This window comes from Dermacentor andersoni, chromosome 5 (assembly GCF_023375885.2).
Source record: "Dermacentor andersoni chromosome 5, qqDerAnde1_hic_scaffold, whole genome shotgun sequence".
Classification (NCBI taxonomy): domain Eukaryota; kingdom Metazoa; phylum Arthropoda; class Arachnida; order Ixodida; family Ixodidae; genus Dermacentor; species Dermacentor andersoni.
In genome coordinates this window covers 159,674,511-159,686,350 of record NC_092818.1, presented here as the reverse complement: position 1 = coordinate 159,686,350, position 11,840 = coordinate 159,674,511, and the positions used below count along the sequence as shown (strand labels likewise).

At 45.8% G+C, this 11,840-nt stretch overlaps 2 protein-coding genes across 2 annotated transcripts in view; both read left to right on the top strand.

The window, feature by feature from the left end:
• Positions 1-96: 96 nt before the first annotated feature.
• asun (integrator complex subunit 13 asun) lies at positions 97-2,500 on the top strand. The gene has a single exon (XM_050179024.3). It carries the CDS (start codon positions 318-320, stop codon positions 2,418-2,420), a length of 2,103 nt encoding a protein of 700 aa, XP_050034981.1. The 5' UTR covers positions 97-317; the 3' UTR covers positions 2,421-2,500.
• A 4,967-nt stretch (positions 2,501-7,467) lies between these two features.
• Positions 7,468-11,840, top strand: part of LOC126531484 (uncharacterized) — a 65,687-nt gene continuing 61,314 nt past the window's right edge. The window contains exons 1-5 of the mRNA XM_055071196.2: positions 7,468-8,230; positions 8,306-8,404; positions 8,480-8,621; positions 8,751-8,862; positions 10,608-10,730. Coding sequence (XP_054927171.1) covers positions 8,389-8,404; positions 8,480-8,621; positions 8,751-8,862; positions 10,608-10,730 — 393 coding nt within the window. The 5' untranslated portion in view covers positions 7,468-8,230; positions 8,306-8,388. The remainder of the gene's footprint in view (positions 8,231-8,305; positions 8,405-8,479; positions 8,622-8,750; positions 8,863-10,607; positions 10,731-11,840) is intronic.

The window sequence follows — 11,840 nt, the reverse complement described above, 5'->3', positions numbered from 1 at the left end:
AAATAATATACAATAAAAATAATTTAGTTTATTATTGTGCGATTGTGCGTAACTTGTAGGTGTCCTGTGGTGACATCTCGATACGAGACGGGCGCAAGACCAGAAGAGCAGAAGCTGCCTAAAACGGCAAATATGGCAGCCTAAACAAAACGGCACAAAGTGGTAGTTTATGAAAGTAAGCATGCGAGTTTTTTATAGGTGTTCTGCGGGCATGCTGTGTGAGGTTAATGCGGTACTACAGAAGTGATACTGTAAAGACAAGTAACTGAAACCTCCAATTCACTGTTCTTCTATTTAGGGCGCTGTGAAAGCCTACCATGACGTTTCCTGTCTGCCACAAGACGGTGTTCGTGCTCGATCACAGCCCGTACTTTCTAACCTCGTGCCAACAGCACATCGAGTTCGACATCTTCACGAAGACGCGGCAGCCAGGCATAATTCCGCTGGCTCCCATCTCGAAATCACTTTGGACATGCAGCGTCGAAGCAGCGTTCGAGTACTGTCGTATCGTGTGGGACATTTTCCCGACAAGTAAACTCATCAGATTCGTCGTCAGCGGCACTTCGGCTCGCTATTTGAATTCGTGGATGCAGGAAGACCAGAGTATGTCCTACCTGATGGCCGTTATGGCCCAAGTGGGTGCGCCTTCGGAAACTGGGGCTGCTAAGGACTACAACATTATCACCGGGCTCACCGCCGCGATAGAAGCCCTGTGCGAGTGTAGCGAAGTGCAGCACGAGTGCCGTACGTCTCTTACCGAAACGGCTGGGAAGATGGTCAACAGAGGTCGAATCGTGTGCATCACGTCGATGAAAACGGACGCCGAGATACGAACGCTCGAGGAGAGGTTCTACAACCTACTAACAGAGCACAACAAACTGGCGTCTGGGACAGATTGCCTCATGCCCGTGCATAAGTGCGAACTGGTCGTGCTCCTTACCTGTCCTGTCAATAAGGAGATAGATATGGCCGGCTTCTCAAAGCGTGATGTCGGATCCGTGCTGAGCAGTGAAGTTCACAGGTGCCGATCGGGAAGGCATCTAGCCGTGAAACTGGGATACCTGGTTCAAATTCACTACAATCTGGCTTCCACAACTGTCACTGGTATCCCCATGAAGGAAGAACAGAACGCAAACTCGTCTGCAAATTACGACGTTGAGCTCCTGCACCCAGCCGCTGCTCACACAGAGCTGTTCAAGACTGGCTTCAGTAATACGGAGGGTGTGCATGTGAGCACAGTGAAAGAAGGACAAACATATGAAACAGTTACTCTAAAATGGTGCACTCCACGCTCAAATAGCGTAGAGTTGCAGTACTGCACAGGAGCGTTCAGGATTACCCCCGTCGATATTAACAGCAGGCCATCATCATGCCTCACAAACTTTCTTCTCAGTGGCCGCGCAGTAATGCTTGAAATGCCGAGAAAGTCGGGCTCCAAAGTGATGTCCCACATGCTTGCCAGTCATGGTGGAGAGATATACATTCACACATTGGGGACTGGTCGATCCACACTTGAAGACCCACCTTCAATTAGCGAGGGCTGTGGTGGGCGAGTTACTGACTACAGAATCAATGACTTTGGAGAATTCATGAAGGATAACAAGCTTGTGCCCTTCAACGTAGGCCCAAATGATCGCCAGGAGCCGCCCATTCAGCGTGCCCTGAAGAGGCTGCAAAGGCTTACCCAGTATTGGCCCATGGTGATTAGCCACACAACCATCTTCAACATGGCTTCACAGTTGGACCCTCTTCTCACCTTAATAACCAAGGAGACCTTGACGCCAGATGAGATCATTGAGTGCAAGAAAGTCATCTACCTTCTTGTTAGCATGGAGAGCAAGGGTACTGCTCTGCCTGTGCCGACTATTGGGATGCGGGGCAAAGGGCCAAAGCGTGAAGAGCAGTATAGAACCATGTGGAATGAGCTGGAGAATTATATTAGAATGCACTGCGTCACAGCTGAACATAATGTTATCTTGGATTGTCTCTTGGAGTGTAGGAAACCAGCTGAGAGTGATGCTAGTGGAAATAATCAAAAGGCTGGCATTTCAGGTGTTAAAAAGTCAACAGAAAAGGGACTGTCTGTAAAAGATGAAAAGGGTGAAGGAAAATGGTCAGAAGTTGACCTGAGCTGGCGGGAAGGAAAGTTTGGGGACGCAGACAAAGTGGAAGAAGGAAGCTGCAAACCTCCTTTGGCGAAGAAGGCACGTAGTAGTGGTCTAGACGGGGACATGCTGGGCTCGACTTCTCTACTGCACTTGTGGAGGAACAAAGTGAGCACAGAGAACGCTAGGAGACATGTTGAATTTGCTGGACGATTAAATGGGGATGGTAAGGTGGCTAAGTTGTACCCAAATCTTAACATTGATGGTAATGACAATGAAAATGAGTCAAAACCAAATGCCACTGCAAGGTCCTGAGGGGTGCGAATGCTCCTTGAAGCAAATTTGTCTGTATATATGTACAACGATGCACATCAATAAATGTTCCATGAAATCTCTATTGTGTGAAATTTGAACTTCTTTCTTAATTGGAGATGCTACCCCTGCATGTTGGATTGCACGTACCGCAGTCTGCAAATGCGTTCCTAGCAGGAAATCAACGAACAAGTTCTATTTCATCCTGCCTGGAATTTATGTATAAACGTTGCGTTAGGTCTACAGTCATTAGTCATTCATGCTGTATGTATCTTTTGATCCGAGGTTTGATGCAGTGGTGACAAAATGTAGTTTTTGCGGTCGGGGATACAAATTATTTTAATGACCATTTTGGGTGAAGCCGAGAATAGCCTTTGTGACGGACATCATTCTTTATTGGTTTATATGAAAGGGGCGAGGGAGGAGCGAGTCGCGATGGATGAGTGCCTTGTAGGGGCATCACTAGGATGATGCCGCGACAAGGAATAGCAGAAATCGTTCGCACCGTCTCTCCTCGAGCGTACTTATGGCGAATTCGGCTAATCGCACCGGTGCGCCCGAATGCGCCGTTTTATCCAATCATCGTCGCCCCAGGGCGCGCCGGTGCGATATGTCGAATTTGCCATTTCTCTCCGTAGGAATCGCTGAAAGTGATCACGGCGAAGCGGCGAAGTTATGCATTGTTTATGGCCTCGCAAATCTACTTCCAAGAAAGAACGCGGGATGTATATGGGATGTATAGCGGCTTAATCTCGGAGGCCAGAACAAACTTAAAGCAAATTCGCTAAATTGCTACTAGATGGCGCTTGTTTTTACACAAATTCGAGACACAGACACAGACACAGCGGTCGTGGTCGGGTTTGCGTGAGTGATTTGGCGAACTTGCTCGTTGGGTCTAGGGACGTAGGCCTAGCGATGACATCGAAAAACGTGAAGGCCGCGGGGGACGGGGAGCAAGTGCAGTGCGACGAGTGCCTGCGCTGGTGCTTCCTCGACGAGACTAAATTCCAGAATTTAGCAGACGCGGTGGGGTCTAGCTTCACGTGCAGGTCGTGCGAGGGCGTCAGGGAAGCCGTCCAAAAACTGGAAGGGAATTGGGCGGCTAAGTTTGAAGAGCTTAAGGCAAACCTGAGGGAGGAGCAGGAGAAGCGGGTAGCACTGGAGGCGAAGGTTGAAAATTTCGTCAAGGTGGAGGCGGCCCAGGCCGCGCAGTTGGTGAGGACTGTGGCCGAGCTTGGGGAGGCGAAAGAACGGAGCGCCGAACTGCAAAGGCGGCTCGACGCTCTTGAGACTCGGGCAGCGGACAATGTCGGGTCAGGACACCAAAGCGAGGGCAAAGTGGAAGGCAGGGAGCCAAAGCAAGCGGTCGCCAGCTCGCCGCCGGTGAATCGGCGTAGCTATAGCGAAGCAGCGCAACACGCCCCGAGTGAGGCGACGCTGCAGCCACAGGAAGCCGGTAAGCAGGGAGAGGTAGGAGAGAATGAAAGAGTGATTATCGCTGGCGACTCAAACATGGCTGGGTGCTCAAAAGCAATTGTGGAGAGGGTGAAAGGCGACAAAAGAGTGGCGGTAGGGACATTTCCAGGGCAGACACTGGGTTCTGTCATGGAGCGAGCAAAAGAAAAGCTCACGGAAAATGCCCACGTGCGCAACCTTGTCGTAGTAGCAGGTGGGCTAAATGACGTCCTGAACAGGAAAGGGCCAGGACTAGCCCAGCGCTTGGCGAAGGGGGTGGACGACTTGCGCGAGCTATCCCCTCAGGTGCAGATCGTGGTGTGCACGGTGCCGGAGGTGCCTGTGCGTGACAGTCATGTACAAAGAGCCGTAATGGCTGCCAATGAGGCGATATGGAAAATGAGCCGAGAGAAAGGATTCGAAGTTGTCGAGGTAAACAGGGAAGTGAGAAGTTGTGGTGGTTTTAAACGAGATGGGATCCACTTCAATTACAGGCTAGCACGAGAAGTGGGCTGGCGACTTGGGGGTCGCGCTGTTGCTTTTTTAGGGGGCCCGCGGGCGCTCAGGAGGTCAGAGTAGGTAGTAATAAAGAAGGTCCTCTAGGGGAACATCAGAAGAGCATCGCCGTCGATAACAGGAAAAGGAGGAAAGCAAGAACAAGAGCTCGCCATGCAATAGGCTACATAAACATGCAGGGCGGCAGAAGAAAGGAAAAGTGGGCAGAGATTGAGGAGCAGTTACATAGAGAACAAATAGGGGTGTATGCGGTTACAGAAACGCACCTTAGAGACTCAGAAGAGCCGCCAGTTATTGGGAATTATGTATGGGAAGGGTGCAACAGAACTAAGTCGGAAAGAAAGGGAGGGGGAGTCGGAATGCTCATCCATCAGGGAGCCAAATGGAAAAGAGTAAATTCACAATGTCAAGAGCATCTTTGGTTATCAGGTACAATGAGTGGGAAAGAAACTTGGCTTGGAGTTACGTATTTGTGGACCGGAATAAATTGCACAGAGAAGAATAAAGAGTTAGTGGAATGCATAAGCGCTGATATCAGGGGTTTCGGGAATGGTGCTGAGATAGTCCTATTAGGTGACATGAATGCCCACATACAGGATTTAGACGGCTATACCGACAATAACGGGAAGTCAATGCTAGACCTTTGCGAGCAACATAATCTCGTGATCGTGAATACAGGGCCTAAGTGTGAAGGACAGATCACGTGGGAAGTGGGAAACCGGAAATCGACCATTGATTACTGTCTGATGACAGAAGGAATTCATGATAAGTTGAGAGAAATGGTCATCGATGAGGAAGGGTTTAGCAGCATAGGGAGTGACCATAAACGCATCATTTTGAAAATGGGATATGTAGTTGGGAAAGAGAGCAACGAAAGCAAAATGGCCAGTCCAAATTTGAACGCTGAACAAATAGCAAATATAGTCACTAGAGTGGAGGAAGAAATTGGCAAGTTGCCAAGTAAGGGGTGGGAATATGGTGAGCTTCTAAGTGTAGTAACGACAGAAATACGGAAAGAGAAACAACATGTTCATTGGAAAGGAAAAAAGAAACCGAAAAGCTGGTGGAACAAGGAGATACGAGAAGCCATCGCCGAACGACAGAAAGCATCTCGAGAGCACAGGCAGGCAAAGAAGGCGCAGTTGCCACAGGATGAAGTAACCAGTAAATGGGAAATATACCGGGAGAAAAAGTCCATGGTTCAAATACTGGTGCAAGCAAAATTAAAAGGTGAAAGTGAACGTTGGTTGTCAGAAATACGTGAGAAAAAGAAGGCTGCACCTAGAATATTTTGGAATCACATAAAATTATTAGGCAGGAAGGCAACAACAATACAACAACATATCCTAGACGAAGATGAAAACAGACTGGAAGGAGAAGCAGCAATAAATTACATCCAAAAAGTAACAGCCGAATCTTTCCAAGGCAAGGACAAGGTTGTATTTGAAGAAAAAAAGAGCATGAAAGAGACCCAAGGGGGAAAGGAGCTAGTGCTTACAAATTTAAACTGGAAGAAAGCGGAAGAGAAAATTCCTAAGCGCACAGCCACAGGGCTAGACGAGGTTCCCGTTAGGCTGATAAATGAACTGGGACCAAAAAGTAAGGAAGCTCTCGTGAAAGCAGTTGAAAAAACTTTAAAAGATAGACGAATACCAGACAGTTGGCGACAAAGTAGAATGAATTTAATTTATAAAGGTAAGGGGGAGAAAGACAGAATTCACTCGTATAGACCGTTGACCATTACATCGGTAATATACAGGCTAGCAATGCAGGCAGTGAAATTAAAGCTTCAAGCATGGGCAGAAAATAATGGCATTTTGGGAGAGCTTCAGAATGGCTTTAGAATAGGTAGGCGTTTGGATGATAACTTGTTTGTTCTTACTCAGTGTATTGAAATATCAAAAGCAGAAAGCAGACCGTTGTATGTAGCCTTTTTGGACATTACAGGAGCATACGACAACGTAGACCGCAGCATTTTGTGGGATATTCTGGAAGGGGAAGGCTTAGGTAACGATTGTATACAGCTCTTGAGAGAGATTTACCTAGAAAATACTGTTTGCGTTGAATGGGAAGGGATGAGGAGCGCGGAGAAAGTTCATATCAACAAGGGACTGAGGCAGGGGTGCCCTTTATCCCCGCTGCTGTTTATGATGTACATGGTGAGGATGGAGAGGGCGCTAGAAGGAAGTAATATCGGGTTTAATCTCTCATACAAACAGGCAGGTACAGTAATAGAGCAGCAACTCCCAGGTTTATTTTATGCGGACGACATTGTGTTGCTCGCAAACAAGCAAAGTGATTTGCAACGTCTGGCTAATATCTGTGGACAGGAAGGCAACAAGTTAGGTTTGAAATTTAGTGTTAGAAAATCAGGTGTTATTGTATTCAATGAAAACAGTGAACAGACAGTGGAGATACAGGGCCAAGAAATACCTCGGGTAACAGAATATAAATACCTTGGTATATGGATAAACGAAGGCAACGGATATATGGAAACACAGGAAAAAACCATAACAGTCAAGGGGAAGAGAAATGCAGCCATAATGAAGCACAGAGCGCTATGGGGATACAATAGGTACGAGGTCCTCCGAGGTATGTGGAAAGGGGTAATGGTTCCAGGACTTACTTTTGGAAATGCGGTTGTTTGCTTTAAATCAGGGGTACAATCAGGACTCGACGGGAACCAAAGGTCAGTGGGTCGCCTCGCATTGGGCGCTCACGGGAAGACTACAAATGAAGCTGTGCAAGGGGATATGGGCTGGACTAGTTTTGAAGTGAGGGAAGCCCGCAGTAAAATTGAGTACGAAGAACGGCTGAGGAATATGGAGGAAAATAAATGGGCTGGGAGAGTGTTCAGGTATCTGTACAGGCAAAACATTGATTCACAGTGGAGGAAAAGAACTAGGAAGCTTACCAGCAAGTATGCGGCCTGTGGGGTGGGCAACACAGCAACAAAGAAGGTCAAGCGGAAAGTCAGAGAGGCTGAATTAATCTCATGGGTGGCGGCAATGGAAAAGAAACCTGCCATGAGTAACTACTTAAGGGGAAAAAACGAAATTAGGAAAGAAACCATTTATGATAACTCAAAGGGAAGCTCATTACTTTTCGAAGCGAGATCGGGATGCCTTAGAACACGCACCTATAAAGCGAGATATAAGAATGAAGAAGAAACATGTGCTTGCTGCGGTAAAGCTAGGGAAACGACGGAACATATTTTATTAGAATGTGAGGACGTCTACCCAGCGGTCGATTTAGGCACCACTGGCCTCCTTGAAGCCCTTGGGTTCAGCGGGAGCAGTGGTAAAGCAAACAGGTCCGCAATAGACATCAGTAAGAGGCGATTGGAGGATTGGTGGAAGAAAAGTAGGGAAACGACAAAAGACGGAGACGTACAAAAGCACAGTTCGCAATAGGGTATCAGAAAATTTGGACGTGGTAGTTCATAGTGGTTTTTTTTTTTTTTTTTTTTTTTCATTGGTGAACATAGGTAGGATATTAGGCAGCATAGTAGTAAGAGCTTGGTGGCGCAAGCCACCGCCCCGTTCCAAAGGGGACGCTCATAACATCCATCCATCCATCCATCCATTCGAGCTTTGTATTGATTATACGAAGTGGCAACTAGCTCTAGGACGCAGCGCCTGTGGCGTGTGCTGCTAGGCCGGTAAGCGCCCACGTGTTTCTGTTTACTGCTTGGTTAACTTCTCGTCTGTGACAAACCGGTCTATATGTTATCGCCTTCAACCTTGTCGACGTTGTGTCGTTCCTAAAATGCCAAACCGGAGAACGACATGTTCGATCGTCCGTCACATGCGGCAACTTTCCGACGACGCGCGCTGATTGACGTGAGTGACGGACAAATCGTCGATTCTGCCGTGTGGACTTTCCGTGTAAAGGTACATTTGCGTACCTCACTGCAGAAGAGTTGATCCGGAGTCCTCCGCCGGGATTGGCGCGTCATCCTGATAATCCTGCTTATTTGCATAGCTAAGTCGGAGGCACCATGGCTCTTGCAAACAGTAAGTAAAGGCGACAGAATCAACTATTTACCTATGTGTGTTCACATTAACCTGCTTTCCTTCTTTCCAAACTAGCGTTGCTGTACGCGCTCACGAATAATAGCGTAAGCCGGAGCATCGATCTGGTCCAACTTGCACTACGTTCCCCTGTCTACATACCTCAAAAACGAGAAATCATTGTCTCGTGGATCTGTCGAACTGTTGAGAATCGACAAAGGTGAGTGATAAATCTGGAGAGTAAATGAGTTGAACTCTTTCTTTAAATTTGCTCTTATCATTATGGCTACGTCTGTTAAGCACGTGTCATTTTTTTTAAGTGCGTCACGCAGTTTCTTTTTTACGTTAGCTCGAAGCTGACAAGCAATGAAGCTGGCACTCTTTGGAACATACTTCGGTCGTTGGTCAACGATATGCAGCCCCTTGAGGTTGCTTTGGTTCTACAAGATTCGTTTCTACAGGTAATCCAAGTTCATATTACGTGGTAGCATTTTTGTAAACACTGCTTAGATGAACACCTTGTTTCACTGTGTATTCTAGCCCGTTCTCTTAATTTCGGCTGAAAGTACATCACCACCCATGTATTAAAAATAGATATTTTATGTTCTTTTATTACTTGTCATTAACTTTTTGACTTCAATTCATCATTATTGTCCATAATTTAGCTGAGGGCACCATGCCCTGCCAAGATTTGGCAAGAAACGCGAATTGGGACGTGTGACATGCAGACTCCTAAAGCAGTTAAAAAGCACCAGTAGCAGATTTATAGTTATTTTTGATGACTTATGTGTATTTTCGCTTCACATGTTTGCATTGACTGGTACATTTAAAAGGTGCTAAGCAAATACATTACTAGATGTTTAGAACATGAAGTTAAATTAGTGGAAATTCATTGAATAGGGACATTTTGCTCGAGGAATGACTGCCTCTTCAAGTGGTTCACATGAGGAGTAAGAATTTCGCTGTCTGCCAGAAGCAGCTTTTCTTTCTTTTTAATCTGATTGACATAGCATGGTGGCCCATCAGCTGTGGTGGTGTTCTGCAGTGGAGCACAAAGTTCATGGATTGATGGAGGCTGCATAGTGATGTTGACAGAAATAAAGGCGGCTCATGTCCTTAGATTTACGTCTACATCAGAAGTGGGCAGTTATCAACTTTTTCAAATGCATATTGAATGCAAATAGTAACTATTGAATATCAAATAAAATAAACAAATGAGGATGCATATATTTACAGCAGGAATATTTATTTCTATGTAATAGGGTACCACTCCTGTAGTGACTAAAGCAAAAAGACAGCTATCAGAGACAGAGGATCAATTTTAAACACAAGATCACTGATTGTCACTAAAAGAACTGCATGAGTAGCCACGTAACAACGTTACAGCCTGGTTGCAAACAAGCTTTTCAAGAAATAATGGCTACTGTGACTACCTTTCCAAAAGCTTTAAATAAATGGTTATGATAAAAGATCGGAAGTTGTTTAAAAATAAAGAAAAGCTGTTGAAGGACTTCTGCGCTGTACTGACATGTCAAACAGCCCACTACAAAAGAACAATCACAGGCTGTAGCATAAAAGATAAAACTGCTACATGACAAGACTATCAAAAACACGACAGCATACAAGCAAAAATCAGGTTGTGATGTAGGTTTCCACTGTGAAGCCGAAAACAAAGCTTGCATTACTCGTTTTGTTTTGACATTGCTTCAACAACTTTTGTCGTCGTCTCGCTTCTGATCTCTTACGATACTTTGTTTAGCAGATAGAAAACAGTAACCAGAGTTAACATTCGGTTGTTGCGAAATATTTGGTTAGCTTAGAATATTCAAAGATACCTAACAGTTCCTTTTCGAATACGAGCACAAGTAGCTTGTATTATTTTATTTATATTCGAAACTTTGAATATTTGCTGACCCCTAATTAGTATTATAGAACAGACATGGTCTGAACCCTTGATGAGTTCCCACTATTGTGTCTCTCATAGCTCAGTTGTTGCTATGAGATTAATAAATATTTAAAATAGTGAATCCTCATTAATCAATCAAGTACTTAAATATCTTATAAACTACAGTAAATAACAAGGAAATTTGTAGTGCTCCTTCTTGCCTCATTGACTTCTTGGTAGCTACGAGCAGTTGCTGGACATTCTGTTACATCCTTGGAAGGGCAAGCTCGGTAATAAGTATTTGAATGTGTTCTCATGTAGGCAATGCAGAAGGAACTTGAGCAGCTTGCAAGGACTGATTATGCAGAGTGCCTGCTGGAAACAATGACTGCTCTCATTCAGAAAGCACCACAAAGCACACTGGCCCTGAAGCTTCCAGTTTTGGTAAGACCGAGACGCTTAAGCTGTTGTACAAGATGCACTGGCTTAAGCTTAGAGGAGCCCTGGAACGATTTTGTACACACATACTGAGTCATTAGGGTAGGTCCTTCTGATCATTAAGTGACACATGTAAGCGCTCTGTGTAAGGCATGTAAATAATTGCAAGGTTTTAAAAAGCGTGCATCACTACCGATCAGAGCAGTGCCGCTCCCCTGAGATTTCAGTCATCCCATCCCTCGCTGTGTTGCGGAGGCACGTGACGTCAGTCGGGCAAGCTATCTGATCGGGTACTCGCATTGTATCATCGGTAATTTCTCCAACCTCATAGGGAACAAATGTTTGTAATAGTTAGAGTATTGGTTCATTTGTTTCTAGAAAAAGAAGTTAACAGAAAGAAAATACACGGCAATTTATCACTACACTCAAGTACTGCAGGCACTCAGCAAGTGTCATCTGCTTATGTTACAACATGCTCCGTGTTGACTCTGGCTGTGCGGTTATGTTGGTCTCGAAGTTTCTTTTCACAAGCACTTTGAATTGCCCATATTGCGTTGTGGGCTGCAAACATAGCAATTGACGACATGTCAAGCTGCAGCATTATGCCACTCTGCAAGACAACAGGCGAGTGGAGTGGCTGCAGCTCATCAGGCTGCCGGTATGCGATAGGCACCAGGTTCTACGTGTTTGTGGCTGTCACCTCACGCCGGAGGATTACAATCACAACACCATGTTCGTGTAGCAATTGGGTGCTGCGACAGAATGCTCATCATGTGCACTGTTTGGATTGCTCTCGCTGGGGATCCATAACCAAGCAGCTAGTGGAGAGGTCGGAGAGGCTTTGAGTGCTAGTTCCAAGACATTGGAAGTACACGGCACGACATCACATCATGACAGAGCCAGTGAAGGTGGAGCTTAACCTCGGGAAAAGCAGGGCAAAGCATGAGGGTAACTTGTAATTGCCCGTAGCTCTCTTAATATGAGACATTTCACCTAACTTGTGCTGTGAATCTTTTACCGTAGCTGTACACTACGCGCCTACAAAGTTTGTCCAAACTGTTCCAGGGACCCTTTAAATGAGCCGTAATACATTTTTGTACTGCGAGGCAGGTAGAG

Excerpts from the sequence above, each read along its gene's own strand:
- asun (XM_050179024.3), top strand. The coding sequence starts at position 318 with ATGACGTTTCCTGTCTGCCACAAGACGGTGTTCGTGCTCGATCACAGC.